The 22,348-nt window shown below is 36.9% G+C and overlaps 1 protein-coding gene and 1 pseudogene across 1 annotated transcript; both read left to right on the forward strand.

The window, feature by feature from the left end:
- Positions 1-5,813: 5,813 nt before the first annotated feature.
- Positions 5,814-9,597, forward strand: LOC125855287 (uncharacterized; annotated as a pseudogene).
- Positions 9,598-13,695: 4,098 nt separating this feature from the next.
- LOC125862928 (pyruvate kinase, cytosolic isozyme) lies at positions 13,696-17,432 on the forward strand. The gene is made up of 3 exons (XM_049543054.1): positions 13,696-14,052; positions 15,376-15,837; positions 16,282-17,432. Exons 1-3 carry the CDS (start codon positions 13,819-13,821, stop codon positions 17,092-17,094), a joined length of 1,509 nt encoding a protein of 502 aa, XP_049399011.1. The 5' UTR covers positions 13,696-13,818; the 3' UTR covers positions 17,095-17,432.
- Positions 17,433-22,348: the final 4,916 nt, after the last annotated feature.

Raw genomic sequence — 22,348 nt, forward strand, 5'->3', positions numbered from 1 at the left:
ATAACCTTAACCGACATGAGAACATCTGAGTTATCACATAATCTCCAATGATGTTACCCACACCATTAAGGGTTGGTCCACTTGCAAAGGTAGGACCGGTTTTTTGGCTTAGTCGGATCCACTAGCTAACTTTCCTACTGGGCACGTAGTTATGGGATACGGAGATTGCTACTAGAAACCCAAACTCCACTAGGTGAGGTTTCCATCTCATGAGACACACTTGGGGAAATAAATACTCTTCTAGGTGAGAAATCCCTTGTGGGAAGACAAACTAACTAGGTGGGAACCTCCATGAAAGCCCAAACTAAACTAGGTGGGAACCTCCATCTCATTTCAATATTCACTCGGTGCTAGACATAAATCCCACAAGACAATCATTAAGTCTCTACTTGGGCTCAAGTTAATGGAAAGAGGCTCTTGACAACCAATCCATGCTAATACCTCTTTTAGACCATGTGTGAGTAACTATCACCATCCATGACCTATGTATAAAGGCTCTCTAGCCTTAGGTTTAATTAGTTAGGAGAAGTCCATAAACCCTAGAACCATTACTATGTGAGAAGTCTTTCATGTTAAGTTCATATTCATACTTAGCATCATGTCTAGAATTCTTCATTAGACTAGGATAACATTATCACCTAAGTGATTTTATCTCTTCCTACCATCTATGATTCAATAGGTGATCNGGCTCAAGTTAATGGAAAGAGGTTCTTGACAACCAATCCATGCTAATACCTCTTTTAGACCATGTGTGAGCAACTATCACCATCCATGACCTATGTATAAAGGCTCTCTAGCCTTAGGTTCAATTAGTTAGGAGAAGTCCATAAACCCTAGAACCATTACTATGTGAGAAGTCTTTCATGTTAAGTTCATATTCATACTTAGCATCATGTCTAGAATTCTTCATTAGACTAGGATAACATTATCACCTAAGTGATTTTATCTCTTCCTACCATCTATGATTCAATAGGTGATCTAGGTAGGTAAAGGTCTATCAACTCAATCCTATTATTCATTAGCCTTGTACTCATATGTAGGTTTTACTCTCAATGCCTTAGGATCTAAAGTTAATCATATTAGCTTCTTGCTTAAGCAGTAATTATCATCATTCATTACTATGACTCCTCATTCTCAATTACTCTACATCATGAAAGCATATTATGAACCTAGATTACAAGACATTCAATCACATTCTTTAATACTAGGTGATTCTAGTTATAATTTGCCTTAAAGGTTCAATTTCATCTTTACAAGTCAAGATCAATCATGTAGTATAGAGTCTAGTTTAATTCATGTCTAGGTATTCCTATTCTTGATCAATTACTACACACAACATTGATTTAGGAAGGTCACTCATGGACCTTCAATTTCACCTCTAATGGCATCAACCCACAAAGATCACATTCATCAATTTAGATTAGGGTTCATCATATAAATCACATGAAATCATCATAATATCATTTAACAAAACTAATTCAATCATAATTGGGAGTTATCCACTAGATTGGAATCACATCCAAGCCCTACCCACAATGCAATCACAACCCTAGCTAGAATTGGGTTTTTTAGTTCACAATTGAGGGGAAACTATGGGGGCTCCATGGGTGAAAGAACCCATGGATGGTTAAGATTCACATACCTTTAAACAAAGCTTGAATCAATGGTAAAAATCGCCCTAAGTTGCTTCCCCAACTTCCCTTCTTCCTCTTCCTCTTCCTCTTCCTCTTCTAGAGAGAGGATTTCTTGGAGAGTAATTTGGGCCTTTTGATGAATGAGTTAAGTGATTAGTTTAGGGTTGTATTATACTTATATAGGAGGTAAATTAACTAACTAACCGACCTACTTAACCCCTAATTAATTACCAACTTAACCCCTAAGCACTTAACTAAAAACTAAAAACTAGAAAACTGGGTAGACCTACGGATCCCACCTACGGACAGTAGGTGGGTTGATGGATAGTGGTTTGCACTTCGTGGTTAGGGACTGAGGCTCACCTTTTGCAGGCCTGTTGCAGGCCTTGACCCACGAACCCCCCCACCTACGGGGCGTGGGTCAATCTACGCCAGTAGTTGGCAACCGTAGGTGCTGCCAAATTACAGTTTTGGGGACTATTTTTGGGGTCCCCCTGAAGGACCCCTTGAGTGGTCCTTGGGGGGTCGTACCCGGAAATTTAACCCCTAAAACCTTCCTTCTAAGTACGGAAATCATTTATACAAGTTTTAACCCTCACACGGCACTCCAAAACTCTTACCAAAGGTTCTAGAACTCACTAGTTCAACTCACTAAATTCCGGGGTGTTACAGAAAGGCTCTAGCAATTTAGCTTGTTCGCTTCCAGTTCATCGATTGAGGTAGATTATGTTTTAATTGAAGTAAGATTTTATTTTTTTGCTGATATGTAATGTAACTTGTATTGTATGTCGATTGGTCTTCAGACATAGCTGATGTTATTTCTAATTGACTAAAGTGTTACTTGTAAGATTAAGCATGTAAACTATTGAATTGATTATTTACCGATATTGTAAAATATGAACATATAACTGTCACATTCTTTGATGAAGTTATGAATGATGATCTTGTGATTGTTTTAGTTTTGTTATGTTACTTTGAGAGGCATGAAATATTAAGATATAGTATGAATATAATTATTATTCGAATGATAAGTGACTTGAGTCCATTGTGAGTTTATGGACAAGAGATTATATGTGTGGTTAGATCAGGTACCACCTCAGTATGATTCATATACATCTAGGATTCTATGTAGGTCAGAAAAAGATGAGAAAGATTAAGATCCTTTAACATACATATGACAGTGATACTTGTGATTTGAGATATGGTTGATAGTTTTGACAGGTGCAGTGATTTCATAGCTACAAAGGCCATAATAAATACAAATTTCATGATATATATACATTGTTTGCATCTTGAACAAGTATTTTGATGCCTTATACTTATTGATGGTTGATGATTATTGCTTCATTATTTTGATATGCTAGTTAAGATCTAGAGATATTGAAGATGGGTATATGTTTAAACTCATATAAATAATCTCGTTTTAAAATGCTTAATATGGACAAAAAAATGTACACTTGATAATTTTATGGTGTTTGATTGTGAAATGTAAAATGGGTAATGATGAGTTGTATTTATGTTTGATTTCATATTGTGTACTAATTATTGTGATGAATTTGATGAAGTGTGACTTATGTATTAACTATATGGAATTACATGTTTATTTGTTCTGTAATTGTGATTATCTGTCACTAATATTACTCGGATTATGATGACTACCATACTAATCCTATACTTTCTTTTGAGTGTAGACTGTGATCTAGATGCATCTACTAGACCCTGCATTTGGTTGAGTTGCTTCCAAATCTGAGGGTGAGCTACTTTTGTTCGAATTCCTAAATATACTCTTATTCTGATGCCTTTCATTTTTAGACATTGAAATTATTTATCATTTAGCAGTTCCCTCTCTTAGACTTTTAGTTAGATATTTTAGTATGATGAATTTCAGATTTTGGGGTTGTAATAATTTGAAATTTCGCTATTTTAGTGATTATTTTGAGGTTTAGACTTTATTATGTTATGCTTTCATGTTTTAGCTAGAATGTTTAGATGTTGCATGTGATTAGATGTTGAGTGTTGGTTCAACCACTAAGGGATTAGTTGGATGTCAACCATGATGGATTAGTCGTGACAACAAATAGAATTCGCGACGCGAGGATGCTTTCCACATGTTCAGCTCCACACCATTCTGTCCCAAAATTGAGATTTAGAAACAAAAAAATTCTTAAACTTACGACACATGAAAGATGATGTAGGAGTCCGAAATAGGCCCTACGATGTGATGACTTGGGACACACGATAAGACCCGCGCCGTGACCCCCCTACTTTTCCATACTAAAATTGGCCAAGTCAAAGTAGAATTCAACTAGGATTCGAATTTCGATCCTACTATTATAAATATGTCATTAAGATGACGTTTTAGAGTTATGCATTATTTTTAAAGGTTATGAATTCTTCTTAGGGTTAGAGAATACTCATAGCATATAAGATTCATGATTCGTAGCTTTTAAGATTTAATTATAGATTTTTTAGAAGATTATTGTGGAACAAACAAGATTCTCTTTCAAGAATTACATTAATAAATGTTTTGTTTACTTCCTTTTAAATTCATGTTCTTTAGTAGTTTAAATTATAGATGTTATTATTTGTAACTACTCATAACTAAGGTTATGAAACTTAGAGTAGAAATGATGATAATAGATTATTTATATAAATTCTTCTCATGAAGGGGTAATCGTTATGTATTAAGACTCTTTCGTAAAGATAACATTTTTTTAATGATAACAAATATGAAGAACTCACTTTTATTCTGGATTGCTTTATAAAAGAGGTTAAGATTAGAAAAAAAATCATCAATAGGGATTTAGGCCTACCGACCTCCATCTAATAGCTTGAGTTAGAGATAAGATAGCTAACCTGAGTTATGTGAAGAATGAAAAAATTAATTTGAAATCTAAGTGTCAAAGTGAACTTAGGGTGATATCCTCTTAATTGGATCGAGAGACTTAAGAAAATATAGAGATTTGTCAATTTCGCACAATAAATATATATGAATGAGTTGATAGTAAATTATCTTTTTGAATTTTGATATGTAAGAATTGTAACTCTACTTCGTCTTTAATTCTTGATTAAAATCTAAGTAGTTTATAGTATTTAAGAACTCTCCATTTAAACCCCCATCTCCAATAGAAGCTACTAATTTAAATAGCAAATTAGAAAACATGTCACCACACTTTCTATGGAATTTGACCACAACCTAGTTAGGTTACTATATTTTGACATCGATCACTTTAATCCCAATAAAGGGTGTAATTTGTGCTACATCAAGTAGCTTGTGGAAGTTTCAGCTTTCCCTATTTTGCAACACACCTAAAATTTAAGACAACATAAAAATATTTCATCGTAGAAATCATTATAACCGCAGTTTTATGAATTTGTTTCTCATTCTGAAAGTTTTTATAGTCTAGTAAGCTCCTCAACTATCATAATATAAATCCAAAAATTATTAAGCACTATACCATAATATACACTAAAATATCCGATTTTTGTCAAAAACTATTCTAAAATGAGATTTTTACCAATACTTATTGTAAGAAAACTCTATCTAAATACTTACACCCTAACTAATGCTATCGTGGCGGAATGAACCATTATTATACCGCCCCGCAAGGAGCTACGTTAAATTCCAGCAGTTTCGGGGGCGACACGAGTTCAAGTTGCGCTTCAGCGAGTCTCGGGCAGCATATCTATTATTTTCCCGCTTTCGGAGGTGACTTGGAGACCTTTGAGGAGCAGGTGGCAGCCAAGACTTTCCAGCCACAAAGGGGCCCTAGCCAAGGGGGCAAGACTACCTTAAATTAAGGAACACTCCACCTTTTCCCACCATACCTTTGACTTGCAAAGTCACTCTTGTAGTCCATTATTTTTGGGGAACTTGTCCCCAACGTTTTTAGCTTTGTTTTTAGCTTTTAGACATATATTGTGGTAGTTCTTTTGTATGTAGGACACTTAGAAAAATATCAAGAAAATTGGCACTTGCCTCCCAAAGTATGCTTCTTTTTATTGCTTTTTAGTTGGCTGTTTTAGCGGACTGTTTTTAGACGAATTGTTGTTGCACGTTTGAGTGCTTGTTTGTGTTAGGACTAAGCATTCGAAGAGCTGTGCAAGCCTTTGTTTGTTGTCCGTGGAGCCCTTGAAAAATAGGCCCGTGACAAGTGGTATTAGAGCAACGGTTAGAGCATGACGTCGAAGTCTCAACGCAACGAAGAAGGAGAGCAGGAAGTTCGGAGAGACACTGCCAGGAAACGTGACAAGAGCAGGGTAAGAGAATCCTCCTCCAACCCTCTTGTTTGTGGCAGGAGCCTTGGGGAAGAAGGAGAAGTTTCCGATACCAGCCAACTCGACGAGAAGATCCTCGGAGTTGAGGCTGGTTTGTCAGCCTTGAATAGGCGACTTGTGGTTTTCGAAAACAATTTCACCTCTCTTGAAACGGTTGCTCTTGAAGGCCTCGATAAGGTGAAAAGTAACCTTGAGGAGCTTGAAGAGGTTAACAAGGAAGGACTGACCAACCTCGAACTCAAGCTCACCGAAGCTCTCTCCTCTCTTCACCGAGAGTTCGAGACTTTGAAGAGGCAGGTTGATGAGAATGCCGCAGCGGGAGTTGCTGGTCCCGTTACTGTCCGTGAAACTCGTATCAAAGCTCCTAAGCCAAAGGAGTTTCGTGGGGAAAGGAGTGCCCAAGATGTTGAGAACTTCTTGTGGCAAATGGATGCTTATTTTGAGCATGTTTGCATGACTAGTGAAGCTGCCAAAATTCGGACAGTAGCTATGTATTTGAGCGACACCGCTATGTTGTGGTGGTGGAGGAAAAAGGCGGACATGGAGAGAGGGGTTTGCACTATTGACGATTGGGAGCAGTTCAAAGGGGAGTTAAAGCGACAATTCTACCCTCAAAACGTAGTGCATGAGGCTCGTCGAAAGTTGAGGTACTTGAAGCAAACATCCTCCATTCGTGACTATGTGAAAGAATTCACGAGATTCACTCTCCAAATTCCAAGCCTAACCAGTGAAGATTTGTTGTTTTACTTCTTGGATGGTCTCCAAAACTGGGCCAAACAAGAACTCCAAAGGCGACAAGTTCGTGATGTTGATGAGGCGATCATAGTGGCAGAATCGCTCACAGATTTTCGGGCAGATGTAGCGAAGAAGAGGGACAATCGGAGCAAAAATGTTCCTCCCAAAGGGGATAGCAGCAAGAACAAGAACAAGTCAGTTCCCAACCGAGGCAGCGATACTAGAGGTAACAATCGTAACCAACCCTCTAATTTCCGCAAAAACTATGAGGATCGCAAGAAAGGCGCTCCACATCGTGAGGGTTGTTATATTTATGGTGAGACTACTCACGCTGCCCGTTATTGTCTGTTGTTGAGCAAATTGAGTGCAATGGTTGCTACCCAAAAGCAGCAAGAACAAACTGCTGCGCAAGCCGGAGGGTCATCCGGGGAGCAATCTGGGCAGACTGGTGGGACGGACAGGAGTAAGAACGTTGCTGTAGGTATGTTTAATCACATGGCGTTATTTAATCATATGACTATTGCTGCGTTGGCTGCCCAGCCGGCTAGTGTAAGGTCGCGCGAATCACTGTTTGTCAATGCCAAGTTAAATGGCAAAGACGTTAGAATTATGGTGGACACCAGTGCAACTCACAATTTTGTAACAAAGGAAAGGGCCACAGACCTTTGCTTAAATTATGTTGCCAGTGATACTATGTTGAAAACTGTTAACGCCCTCCCCACCACTGTCCATGGTTTCGCTCCTAAAGTCCCCATCAATTTAGGAGGGTGGAAGGGGTTGACAGATTTTACAATTGCGCCCATGGACGTGTTTGACGTTATTCTGGGGCTAGATTTTTGGTATGAGGTTAATGCGTTTATTTCACCATGCCTCAACCAATTGCACATTAGTGATGTCGGAGGATCTTGCGTGGTACCCCTTATTCGGGTACCACAAAACGGAGTGCACTTTTCTGCCATGCAGCTTGTAAAGGGCTTCAAGAGAGGGGAACCAACCTTCCTTGCTGCCCTTGTTGGAGGCGTCGAAGACTCGATGGAGGCAGCAGCCTTGCCTCACTGTATTGAGCAAGTCCTTGTTGATAATAGGGACGTGATGCCGGAAGAACTTCCCCAACGGTTGCCACCACAAAGGGAAGTTGATCACCAAATCAAACTGGTTCCCGGGGCAAAGCCACCTGCCATGACGCCTTATCATATGGCACCCCCTGAGTTGGAGGAACTGAGGAAACAGCTCAACGAGTTGCTGGACGCGGGACATATTAGGCCTTCTAAGGTGCCTTTTGGTGCGCCTATTTTATTCCAAAAGAAGAAGGAAGGAACATTGCGGTCATGTATTGATTACCAAGCCCTCAACAAGGTCACGGTGAAGAACAAGTATCCTATTCCTTTGATTGCAGATTTATTTGATCGTTTGGGACAGGCCAAGGTGTTCACGAAGATGGACTTGAGGAAGGGTTATTACCAAGTCCAAATTGTCGAGGGTGACGAACCAAAGACAACTTGTGTCACTCGGTATGGTGCGTTTGAGTGGCTGGTCATGCCTTTCGGCTTGACGAACGCTCCAGCCACATTTTGTACATTGATGAACAAGTTGTTCCATCCCTTTTTGGATCAGTTTGAAGTCATTTATTTGGACGATATAGTCGTTTATAGCAACAGCATAAAATAGCATGTTGAGCACTTGTGCAAAGTGTTCAATGTATTGCATGATACGACTTGTGTGTGAAGAGGGAAAAATGCAGTTTCACCCAGCCCACTGTCCAGTTTCTTGGTCACACGATCAGCCATGGCGAAATAAGGATGGACAGTGACAAAATGGAGGCAATTCGGGATTGGGAGGCCCCAACGAAGGTACCAGAATTGCGGTCATTCCTTGGCCTCGCCAATTACTATCGACGCTTCATATTTGACTATTCTGCTATTGCTACTCCACTCACCGACTTGCTGAAAAAGAGTCGTGAGTGGGAGTGGACTGATTTGTGTCAAACGGCCTTTGAAAAGCTAAAGGCAGCCATTACCAATGAACCAGTCTTGGCGCTGCCAGATTTCACCAAGGCGTTCGAAATTCATACCGACGCGTCTGACTTTGCTATTGGTGGTGTCCTAATGCAAGAGGGCCACCCGATAGCGTTTGAGAGTAGGAAGTTGAACGACGCGGAGCGACGTTATTCTGCCCATGAAAAGGAGATGACGACTGTGGTCCATATGGCTTACGGACTTGGCGTCATTATGTATTGGGTGCTCATTTTGTTGTTAAGATGGACAACGTCACGACAACTTACTTTCAGTCCCAAAAGAAACTTACTGCCAAGCAGGCCCGTTGGCAAGACTTCTTGGCTGAATTCAATTTCACGTTTGAGTACAAGCCGGGGAAGGCTAATGTTGTAGCCGACGCGCTTAGTCGCAAGGCTGCCCTTGCTGCAATTATCAGTTCAACATGCAACAGCGTCATTGATAATATTAAGGAGGGTATGCAGCATGACCCCGTGGCAAAACAACTTCTCGTTTTGGCCCAACAAGGCAAGACGAAGAAGTTTTGGGAAGAGGATGGCTTGTTGTACACCACAGGCAGACGTGTGTACGTGCCGAAATGGGCTAGTCTTCGACGTACTTTGATCAAAGAGGGTCATGATACAATGTGGGCTGGTCATCCGGGACAGAAGAGAACGTTAGCGCTGCTGGAGTCTTCTTATTATTGGCCTCGAATGCGCGATGACATTGAGGTCTATGTACGTACTTGCCTCGTTTGTCAACAAGACAAAGTTGAAACGAAGGCGCCGGGTGGGATACTTGAGCCACTGCATGTTGCTGAAAAACCATGGGACAGCGTCACCATGGATTTCATTACTTGCTTACCGAATTCGGAGGGGTTCGGGACATCATGGTTGTTGTTGATCGCTTCTCAAAATACGCAACCTTCACTGCCACAACAGCCAGCTGCAAAGCCATGAAGGCAGCCCGTATATTCTTGCGAGACGTAGTGAAGCATTGGGGTATACCCAAGCACATTATTAGTGATCGAGACCTTCGATTCACTGGTGCGTTCTGGAGGGAGTTATTCAGCTTACTTGGGTCAGAGTTGCATTTTTCGACTAGCTTTCATCCCCAAACGGATGGACAGACTGAGCGGATCAACGCACTCTTGGAGTGCTATTTGCGGCACTATGTTAGTGCCAATCAGAAGGACTGGGCAGCAGCACAACACGCCACAATCCTTGCCCGTCGATGCCGGTTTGAAGAGTCCGGGTGCCTATCACATGGCGAAAGCCTGGGAGGAACAAGTCGATCTTGCACGATCTTATCTCGACAAGGCAGCCCGGAAGATGAAGAAGTTTGCTGATCGAAAGCGACGGCCAGTCAACTATCGAATTGGGGATCGAGTTATGGTGAAACTGAACCCTAGACAATTCAAGTCGCTGCGTGGGGTGAGTCAAAGTCTGATTCACCGCTATGAAGGTCCATTCGAGATTATTGCCAAGGTTGGCAAAATCTCGTATCGGGTTGATATGCCCGATCACTTGAAGATACATCCAGTCTTTCATGCGAGTTAATTGAAACCGTATTTCGAAGACACGGAAGACGAGGGTCGGGGGCAGGCCGGTACAGCTCAAATATTCATCACTCCACCAGCCATGGACAAACAGATCGAGGCAATTATTGATCACCAGCTGGTTCTCGGCAAAGGCTGGAATAATTCGAGCTCGCAGTTCCTTGTCCATTGGAAGGGAACTGCACCGGAGGAGGCAACATGGGAGAACTACGAGGACTTGTAGGTGTGTGGCGCCGGGGTCGTCGCCAAATCAGGTGGGGGAGCGTGTACCGCCTCGCAAGGAGCTACGTTAAATTCCAGCAGTTCCGGGGGCGACGCGAGTTCAAGTTGCGCTTCAGCGAGTCTCGAGCAGCATATCTATTATTTTCCCGTTTTCGGAGGTGACTTGGAGACCTTTGAGGAGCAGGTGGCAGCCAAGACTTTCCAGCCACAAAGGGGCCCTAGCCAAGGGGGCAAGACTACCTTAAATTAAGGAACACTCCACCTTTTCCCACCATACCTTTGACTTGCAAAGTCACTCTTGTAGTCCATTATTTTTGGGGAACTTGTCCCCAACGTTTTTAGCTTTGTTTTCAGCTTTTAGACATATATTGTGGTAGTTCATTTGTATGTAGGACACTTAGAAAAATATCAAGAAAATTGGCACTTGCCTCCGAAAGTATGCTTCTTTTTATTGCTTTCTAGTTGGCTGTTTTAGCAGACTGTTTTTAGACGAATTGTTGTTGCACGTTTGAGTGCTTGTTTGTGTTAGGACTGAGCATCCGAAGAGCTGTGCAAGCCTTTATTTGATGTCCCACTAGCCCTCGAAAAATAGGCCCGTGACAATTACACTTACATTAGCTCTTAATATTTATTTCAATTAATATTTGTGTTAAAAATATTATTCAATTCTTTTCGGATTTAAATTGAGTAAAAACTAAAATATTTACAAAAACATATAATTTTTCTATTTCAATTTATTTGATATTTTTTTTAGAAAAATACATAATTACCCCATCAAACTTATACCCTTTTTTGAAATAGACACCTAAAGTTTGTTGAGGTCCTATTACCCCACGAAACTATTTATCTTCATGATAAATAAACTCTTTTCAGCCATTTTTACTGCAATTGTGTTCTCACGAAAATTGAGCGCGTGAAGGAGTTATATTACAGCCCCATACCAGTGTTAAAATACCATGTGACATTTTTACTTTGATTTTTTTAATTAATAAATTAGACCCATCTTCTCATCTTCCCCAAATCACCANATTATTTTCTCGCTTTCGGAGGTGACTTGGAGACCTTTGAGGAGCAGGTGGCAGCCAAGACTTTCCAGCCACAAAGGGGCCCTAGCCAAGGGGGCAAGACTACCTTAAATTAAGGAACACTCCACCTTTTCCCACCATACCTTTGACTTGCAAAGTCACTCTTGTAGTCCATTATTTTTTGGGAACTTGTCCCGAACATTTTTAGCTTTGTTTTCAGCTTTTAGACATATATTGTGGTAGTTCATTTGTATGTAGGACACTTAGAAAAATATCAAGAAAATTGGCACTGGCCTCCCAAAGTATGCTTCTTTTTATTGCTTTCTAGTTGGCTGTTTTAGCGGACTGTTTTTAGACGAATTGCTGTTGCACGTTTGAGTGCTTGTTTGTGTTAGGACTGAGCATCCGAAGAGTTGTGCAAGCCTTTATTTGATGTTCCACTAGCCCTCGAAAAATAGGCCCGTGACAATTACACTTACATTAGCTCTTAATATTTATTTCAATTAATATTTGTGTTAAAAATATTATTCAATTCTTTTCGGATTTAAATTGAGTAAAAACTAAAATATTTACAAAAACATATAATTTTTCTATTTCAATTTATTTGATATTTTTTATAGAAAAATACATAATTACCCCATCAAACTTATACCCTTTTTTGAAATAGACACCTAAAGTTTGTTAAGGTCCTATTACCCCACGAAACTATTTATCTTCATGATAAATAAACCCTTTTCAGCCATTTTTACTGCAATTGTGTTCTCACGAAAATTGAGCGCGTGAAGGAGTTATATTACAGCCCCATACCAGTGTTAAAATACCATGTGACATTTTTACTTTGATTTTTTTAATTAATAAATTAGACCCATCTTCTCATCTTCCCCAAATCACCATTAATAGCCTTTTAAGAAATTTTTTGGGAAAGAGTCTGAAAAATACTTCAACTTTGGCCGAAATTGATGTTACGACACCAAACTTTATGGAGGACTTTTTACCCCCATGCACTATTTAATAGTGTATTTTAAAGGTACATATGTTCTCACGTGGACTATTTATAATTATGCATTATACCTTTAAAATACACTATTAAATAGTGTAAGGGGGGGTAAAAGGTCCTTTCCAAAGTTCGATATCGTAACAACAATTTCGGCCAAAGTTCTGATATATTTCAGACTTTTTTCCCAAGTTTTTTCAATATGCCAAAAATTAAAAACCACCATTCTTGCTCAGATTTTGTATTTTAAAATGCGATATTATTGGTTCTATCTTCTTCTTTTTTAAACTTAACGAAGTAGTTTTCTCTTTACTAATTATTAAAGATAGAAAATGGTGATGCTAATAGATAAAGAAGACGATTTGGGATGAAGATGATGATTTGAATTTTGGTTTGATAGAACTTTTAATTTTCATATTTTGATTATTTGTCATGATTTAGTAGGGATTAAGTAGTGCAATGATGGAGTGTTGTCAACTATGAAGTCAAAGGCTAAGTAGAAATTTGAAGAGAAAAATTTCAAAAAAGAAAAGAAAAAGAAATAAAAATAGAAAATTAAAGGTAAATATGAAAAGAATTAAAAGTTAAATAGTGAATGACAGGTGGTAGATTAGGGTTGGTGCGTGATTTGCAACCTGCCTTACTATAACTATGAATGACCGGAAAAGGAAGAATATACGCTACTTTAAAATGATTTCATGGGGTAATACGATTTCCGTAAACTTTAAGTATCTACTTCAAAAAATGGTATAAGTTCGATGGGGTAATTATAATAATAATAATTTAACTTTAATTTTTTTAGTTTATCCCTGATAATATAATTTATAATGTTAAATTTTTTTGACAACTTTTTCAATTTATTTACTTCACATCAAAATAAGTGAATTGAAGAAAAATTATTAGAATTCTTTTATATTTAGCTTTTCTTTGTAGTAAGGTTCTTAACCCCTTTATACTTTTTAGGAGAATATCATTTATTTTTTATCCTTAAATATATTAAAATTTAACTTTGTAGTAATATATATATATATATATATATATATATATATATATATATATNAAGAAATTGTATTGAAAGGCAAAATGGAATTGAAAAGCGAGGGAGGAGAGAAAAGGAAAAAAGAAAAGAAAAGAAAATGGTTGGGGAAGTGAATGGAAAGGAGAAATAGCTTGTGTGTCAAGAATATGGTGGTCCCTACAAATACCTAAACTCTAATAAATAAATAAATAGAAGAAAAGTTCAACATCACGTCAAGTCCGCACGCCGTACGTTTCTTTTTTATTCTTCCACCTACTATTCCTTCTCTCACCTCACCACCACAATACTATTATTCTAATTTCAGTTTTTTCTTCCCTTCTCTCCTTCCTTTTCCTTTTGGCTATGGCGATTGAAAACAACAACAATGTCAAGAGGCCTAAGACCAAGATTGTATGCACTTTAGGCCCAGCATCTCGCTCAGTTCCCATGGTAGAGAAGCTTCTCCGGGCTGGCATGAATGTTGCCAGATTCAACTTTTCTCATGGATCTCATGACTATCATCAGGAGACTATTGATAATCTCCGACAGGCTATGGAGAATACTGGTATTCTCTGTGCTGTTATGCTTGATACCAAGGTGCCTCCTATACTTCTTTTTATTAATTACTCTAAAATTGCAATTCGTATAACTCTAGTCACAGATCGGTTACTGGAATAAGAAACCATGCTTTTATCTTTTCTTTTCTTTTCTACTCGGAATAAGAGGCTGGACTGTTGAAAATTGGTGTATTAATCTGCAGACTAGTAGGAGTTATTTTGGAAAGTTCCAGAATTGTGTATTACACAGTTGGTCAAATGTCTTTTTCTTGGGAATTAATTGCATCTACAATTTGAAGATGTTCTTAATTATGTGTTTTTTCTGGGATTTTATCTGATAGAGAACATTAGTCTTCCCCTGTCCGGGAAGCCTAACTTTGATGCGTCATTACAGAACCATTGTTGTTAGTCACCTTATGTTTGTGATATATGGATATGCTATAAGTCTATGACTGAGTAGTAAGCTGTAATGAAATAAGCCTGATATGACCTTACAGTTGTAGGTTTGAGTTGTTCTTCGGCTTCCATCACTTTTTGATATTTTAGAATATTTTTCGGTGTGAAAGCATGTGTAGCGTTCTTCGTTCATTGCCTAATCTAATGAGGGTAGCTGTGTAGTAACAGAGGAGAAGTATACAAGCTCTGTTAGAAACTTTTAGAATATAATACTGGTTTAGAATGTTTGTTAAGCGTGCCAAGTAAATTTCTTTAAATGGTGGATATTACAATGTAGTAGTTGCGAGATGGAAATAAACATTAATTGGAATTTAGATATTATAACCAATCTAAAAGGAAAATTTTGATGTTAGATGGTATTATTTGAGATTGTTGTGTACCTATTGCCTTGTGCCGAAGTAATAATTTTCTGTCTTATTCTGGATTTTTTTTTTCATTCTAATCTTGGCTCACCTAGACTATACTGAATCGCTATGCAAACTTAAGTCATAGTTCTGGTTAAAGATATCATTTGGCACTTTAATGTTGACCGGAACATTATGTCAGTCTTATCCTGGCGTATTTTGGAAAATGGCATCTCCTTAATAAATAGAGTAAAATTTCTGAAATTTTTAATCGAAGTTGTTCTATTCTTTGTTAATTCAGAGAGGTGGTCTCTAACTCATTCTTTCTTAGTTTCTTGTACATAATTTTGTGGTCATCTTTTGCTCTGGTTGCATTCAAGATTAACATGCTCTATATTATGTAACTGAGAATTGTTATTGATGATTAGCGGCAACGTGAAATGTTAAATTTAGACTCTGAACTCTATACTTTCTAAGAAACACGATACATATATGATTTCCTAGTTCTGTCTAGCCTTCACCTTTTTATGTGAAAGTTCTGACTCTTCATATTCATCTTGTAGGGTCCTGAAATTCGAACAGGGTTTTTAAAAGATGGTAAGCCTGTTCAACTTAAACAGGGTCAGGAGATCACAGTCTCAACTGATTACAGCATTAAAGGTGATGAGAGTACGATATGCATGAGCTACAAAAAGTTAGCAGAGGATGTAAAGCCACAAAGTGTGATCCTCTGTGCAGATGGCACAATCACCTTCACCGTTTTGTCTTGTGACAAAGAGAAAGGTTTGGTACGATGCCGCTGTGAGAACACTGCTGTTCTTGGTGAAAGAAAGAATGTCAATCTCCCTGGAGTAATTGTGGATCTGCCAACATTAACAGATAAAGACAAGGATGACATCTTAAACTGGGGAGTTCCAAATCATATCGACATGATTGCGTTATCTTTTGTTCGTAAGGGTTCAGATCTTGTGGAGGTTCGGAAGCTGCTAGGTGAACATGCAAAGAACATCCTTCTAATGTCTAAGGTCTGATTCTGACTGGATAACTATGTAGTCTGATCTTTCCATTAAGTTGCCCATTCACTTTACTGCATCGTTAATATGTATTTCTAGATAGCCTTGTGGTACTTGAGTGTCATACATAACACACTAATTTGCGGAAATTCAATAAATGAGCGATTTAATCTCCACTCCCTATCCCCAGAATTGAAGGATTAACATCATGAGTTGAACTAACCTTGTGGTAATCTATTCTTTTCTCTTCTGTCTGATCTGGATTAAGCATTACCAGAATATTTCAATTGTCAGCGACATTACCTTGTCGGTTGTATTTTTAAATAGACATTAAATATAAGCTGTGAATTGACTGATGCAGCAACTTAATTGCTTTTTTGTTTTTCCACCTTGACATTACTGAATTAGAATCACAAACTTGTCAAAATACTCTTAATTTTGTTATTTCCTTCTTAGGTTGAAAACCAGGAAGGTGTAGCAAATTTTGATGACATTCTTGCCAACTCTGATGCATTTATGGTAGCCAGAGGTGACCTGGGAATGGAAATTCCAATTGAAAAGATCTTTTTGGCTCAAAAGGTAATGATTTACAAGTGCAACATCCAAGGGAAACCTGTTGTCACAGCAACACAAATGTTGGAGTCCATGATCAAATCTCCAAGACCAACTCGCGCAGAAGCAACAGATGTTGCCAATGCTGTCCTTGATGGCACAGACTGTGTCATGCTTAGTGGTGAAACAGCTGCTGGAGCTTATCCTGATCTTGCAGTGGGGACCATGGCCAGAATTTGTATTGAAGCAGAGAGCACAATTGATTATCCAGATGTGTTTAAAAGAATTATGGAAAATGCACCAGTTCCCATGAGCCCTTTGGAGAGCCTTGCGTCTTCTGCTGTTCGTACCGCTAACTCTGCAAAAGCTGCTCTAATTCTTGTGTTAACCAGGGGAGGAAGTACGGCAAAATTGGTGGCCAAGTACAGGCCTGGAATGCCTATATTGTCTGTGGTTGTCCCTGAGATCAAGACTGATTCTTTTGATTGGACTTGCAGTGATGAATCTCCAGCAAGGCACAGCCTTATCTTCAGGGGATTGGTTCCAGTTCTGCATGCAGGGTCAGCTAGGGCGTCCCATGAAGAGTCTACAGAAGAAGCACTGTATTTTGCTCTTCAACATGCCAAAACAAAAGGATTATGCAAGGAAGGAGATTCCGTTGTAGCCCTTCACCGTGTTGGAACTGCTTCTGTGATCAAGATCGTTACAGTCAAGTAGTGACTTTTGATGCCTACTTTTTTGGGTTTTGTTGCTAAAGGGTGCCCGACTGGTAAATGTTTTTGCCATCATTTTCTGCGTTGTTGAGAAGGAACTTATGACTATACCTCACCTTCTTTCTTATACTGTCTTTATAATGTCTCGCCCCTTTACTGCTTTCCAGCACAATTTTCCAACCTGACTGACTGGCTGGCTGGAGTTTTACTACCCTTTTATCTTCTTTAAATATATTTGTCTGCCGCAGATGTGATGTGAAATAAATTCCTTAGTTATCTGCCTTGGATGTATCTGTTTAGAGTAGATTTCAACTGCAAATTTTAGTACAGCATGTTTCGTTACATTGGTCGTCCATGTGCTTATCAACTGCTATAGGTGAATAGTGAATGCTCAAGTGTTACATGAACTGAAATAATTTCATACAACGAAGTTATAAACAATTCACCAATAGACAACACCATTATAAGTGGTGTTAACAAGTTGTTACTAAAAACTTGTCAACATAACCTTCTAAAATGGCCACTAGCAATAACAAGTGTTGCTATTGATAAGTGACCCATAATATCATTAGGCATAGTTAGTAGCTCAACAGTTTCTATATCAGAAGACCTTACATGATGACGGGTGGTTCAGCAATTTAAAGTTGGACTTTAAGCTTGTCTAACTAAGCCATTTGAAAAGTGTTATTGTAGTAATACTATATCCAGGGCACCTATACTTGGGACTTGAATATAGAGGACTAATCACCTCATTTGACTGGAAGTTGTTTTATTCCCTAGTTATAATATTACTAGCGATGAGATATCCCATCATCTCTGATATAAGAACCATATGTTCTGATACAAATTCATACAAAATTTCCTGGTATAGACTAACTCACCCAACACTCCAACGGATGTATGTATTTTCCTACCGTTCCACCTGCTTGACTTCCCTCTTGAGAAGGGATAGTACATGGTAATCTCTAGGATATCCTAGAGTATCTTAGTGGCATAGGCATAGTATATCAAAGGCTTAAGTCATCGGCAGCCCCTTAAAGTTGTCCGCATAATTCACTTAGACACCTCAACTAGGACTTGTACCTATTGAACACTTAAATTCTTCAAAATATGTGTCTATTAAACACAAAACGCTGATGTGGCAAAATAAGCGTATATCACTGGCTCACTGCTACTTAGCGCGTGAATAGAGTTTAATTTTTATTTTAATTTTTTTTTTTTTTTGATAAATTGGTACCTATTTTTTTAACAGTGGACATGCATTAACTAAATAATTAAAAAAATAATATTAGTTCCACATTAATCTCTTCATAACAACCCCACCCCACCCCACCCCCACACCCATACCCATGCACCAGCGGTCATCTTCTTCCCCCACCATTCTAAAGATTTAAATTCTTAGCCTTTTGTTTCGTTCTTTTTTTTTCGTCATTTTTTGTAAAAAAAAATTGAATCTGCTAATTTTATATGCGAGAAGAATTTTTTTTGAACATTGGAGTTAAAAATTGATCGTTATTCGTCCATCTCTTTTTCGATCACTCCGATTGAACAAACATCACCACTCATTAAACTTATTAAAGATTATATTAAAAAATTCAACATACTTTCGATTTCTCTTCGTCGCGAATTTCAAAATAATTTATTGACGTCCATTTATTTTCACAAAAATCTCAAAATGAATAGAGAATAACGGATGATAGTAGAATGACTTTGTTATGTTCACTATCAATGGAGAAATTGATGGCGGCTGGCGGGGTTCACATGGTAGAAGGAAGAAGAAAGGTCAAAAGGTTATGTGGGGGTGGGGGGAGATTTTCTTTTTTTAATCTTTTAGTGATTAATAAATAAAGGCTGGAAAGTATTTTTCATTTTTTAAAATTGAAAAATTATATTTTATTGCTAAACTGTCCCATGTGCCTTTAGGCCTAACTCAATATCAAAAGTTAGCTCATGTAAGAATTATCCAATTTCGTATAAGGAAATGACTAGTCCATTGTGAAACTCTTCCCACTCTAACACAATACCAAGAATATAGTTATCAAAAAGGTCACTTTTTCCTTCTGGCTATGTTAGTAGAATGGACTACTCTGTTCAAAGTGTCGGTAAAGGTTGTTGCATCCATACCCAATTTTTTTACTAAGGAAATAGATGAAATCGGCATATGGACCACTCTGTTTGAACTGTTGCAAAAGGTTATTGCACCCCGTCATAGTGATGGATTCGGAATTTTTACTCAAAATATAAAAATATGATTTGAACTTGAAACCTCAGGGTGAAATTTGAACCCACTAAACCACCTTGTATATACAATGTGAAAAATATCGAATGTAATTTTTTATTGAGGAAGTTCGGATGAACACCCTCGCCCCTCCTAGATCTGCCTTGCACCCAGCTTTATCCTAATTTTTAAAGAGATTTTACCATTTCAATGTATGATCTTAATTTAAAGGAAAATGCGTTTAATGAAGTACTGAACAGCGTGATGGTTAATTAGTAGCACATTTTAGTACCTTGGTCAAACGCCATGGATCGGCTTAATCTTCAATTTGGAAACAATGATTAGGCAAACTCATTATTCTTAACGTAATTTACTATGCCTCATATTTTGGTCATAATTATGTCTCCTTCCAAAGTGTTCTATTTTGGAGGCATGAGTGAGAAATGATAACTGCATCATTTTTAAAAATAGAGAGGCAAGTCTTGAACATAAAAAAACAAGTTATTAAAAATAAAAGCACACTTTTAACTCATGCTAGTTAGAGCCTAGTGAGCTAGTTCATTAGAGAGGTGTGTGTTGTCCTTTGAAAACAAACAACAATATCAAATTGTGGGACTCTACCAGATGCATTTGATTCCAGTTAAGATGACTATTCAACCCTAAACCAGGTTTATGTCTATATAAATGGTGTTATAATCGAATCGAAAACCGAACCAAATCGTAAATCGAGTCAAATCGGAAAAAAACCCCAACTAGTGATTTGGTTTGGTATTGGAAAAAAACCCCCGACTATATTTGGGTTGGTTTGGTTTTAACTAAAAAAACCAACCCGAGACCAAATCAACCTGACATTATATATATAATTTTAAAATTTTATTTTATACGTAAAAATATTTACTTTGATATAATTTTTAAATATTTCTTATACTTTTTCATAGTTTTTATCTTTTAATATATTATTTTATGTTTGAAAGTTAGAATTCTTAATGGTCCAATAAAGATTATAGTCCATAAATGTTGGTAATTATAATAAAGCTTAAATCAAAATCAAATTAATACTAATGCAAAAGAAATCAATTCAACACTAAGAATGACAATAATATTGAATATTTGTTCTTTAGTTTTACATAGGTTTAGACAATTAAAATACATAATCTAATTTTAATTTCCTTTAATATTTAGTCATGTAACTAATACTTACTCCCTCCATCCCATATTAATTGAATTTTTGAGGTGTTTCACACCCTTTAAGAAAAGTAGATTAAGACAAAAATTGAACATAATTTTCTATTTTTACCCTTATTAAGTATTATCAAATTTATGATTAAAATAACTAAATATTAATTAATCACTAATTTCAATACTAACTATGAAGGGTAAAATTGGAAGAATACTCTAAATGTAGTCTTGAAAACTGAACAATTAAATTAATTTGAAAAATGAAAAATGTCTCAACAAAATAATTAATATGGAATGGAGGGAGTATTAAACTTATTTTAGCATGATTTAGTACTTTTAAATTATGATCATTTTCATTATGACTTATTAATTTGCAATATTTGTTTTACGCGATTTCATTATTATTTTTTTGTTAGATATTTTAGTGTCATTAATCATATCATATTTTGTGTTATTTTCTTAAGAAACACCTTAGATAATTGTATTTTGGTACGACTAAAGAAATATTTGAAGTACAAGTAAATTATATGTTTATATGAATACTTTACCAGAAAAACTCAAAAAAACCCGAATATTCGAAAAACTCAAAAAAAAAAGTTGAAAAACTCGAGTTTTATTGGTTTGGTTTGATTTATAAATATAAAAATCCAACACAAATGGTTTGGTTTGATATTTAAAAAACTCGAACCAACCCGGTCATGTACACCCTTGCCATGAATATTCAAATTTAAGTTTGAAAAATACGCCACTAACAACACTCGAATCACAGAGAAATCTTAAGATAGAGATGAATGAAGGGAGGGTAAAAATCGTGCATAAATATTCTTGTCTCTTCAAATTTTGTTTTTGTTATTCATATATTAAATTTGTTGCAAATAGTGTGAAGTAACATTTTTAACCTGATGTGTTGTAGCTTGCTTTAGTGTTCAAATTGGTGTCTTTTAATTGAAATATTCACCATTCTATTCACTCCTAACAACTCATTCTTTTCAAATGTAATTGTAATTTGTACACCTTTCTGGATTGTAATTATTTTTTAACTTGTTAGAGTTGCCATCCATTTAGAATCATGCAATCTATGAAAATCTTTAGAATGCCTCAAAGGAAAAATAAAGTTGACCCAATTAAAATAGAGATAAATGTAAAAAATACACCTAAATTATTCATTTTTTTTGAGTTTCATATCTAAACTATTGAAAGTGTGAGTTTCATACCTAAACTATCACTTACTAGTTTGAGAAACACACCTCAGTGGTGTGTGTAATACACTCTCTCTTTTATTTGAAAAAACCTTGACACATGACATTCCACATGGATAAAATATCCACCTTGACGAAAATTAAATAATAAACTATTAATATTAATTAAAAATTAAAGATTAAATTATTACTATCCCAAAAAATATAATTTTTCTCTTACCCCACTCCACCACCACCTCCCGGTAACACTCCCCCCCCCCCCCCCCCCCCCCCNTTGATTTTTTCCTAAAACTTATTTAAATTATTTTTTTTAAAAAATATTTTTTAAAACATATTTTTTTTAAAAAAATCATACTTCATCTTGTCCCCCACCCCCCCAAAAAAAATGATATTATTTTATTTTTAAAAAATAAAATTCTACCATCCTATTTAACCCTCCGTTCCTATTTTTTTTTTTTTTACATTTTCTTGTTTTGTGTTAGATATGTACATATATTTTTTAGGAATTTTTTATACTTGTTTGCCAAATATAAAGTAAATAAAAAATCTATTTTAAAAAAAAGTCTTGTGGCGACGAGTAAAAAATATTTTTGATATGTTTGTATCTAACACAAAACGAGAAAAAAAATTAGAAGCGGAGGGTTAGGTGGAGCGGGTAGATT

This window comes from Solanum stenotomum, chromosome 1 (genome assembly GCF_019186545.1).
Source record: "Solanum stenotomum isolate F172 chromosome 1, ASM1918654v1, whole genome shotgun sequence".
Lineage (NCBI taxonomy): Eukaryota > Viridiplantae > Streptophyta > Magnoliopsida > Solanales > Solanaceae > Solanum > Solanum stenotomum.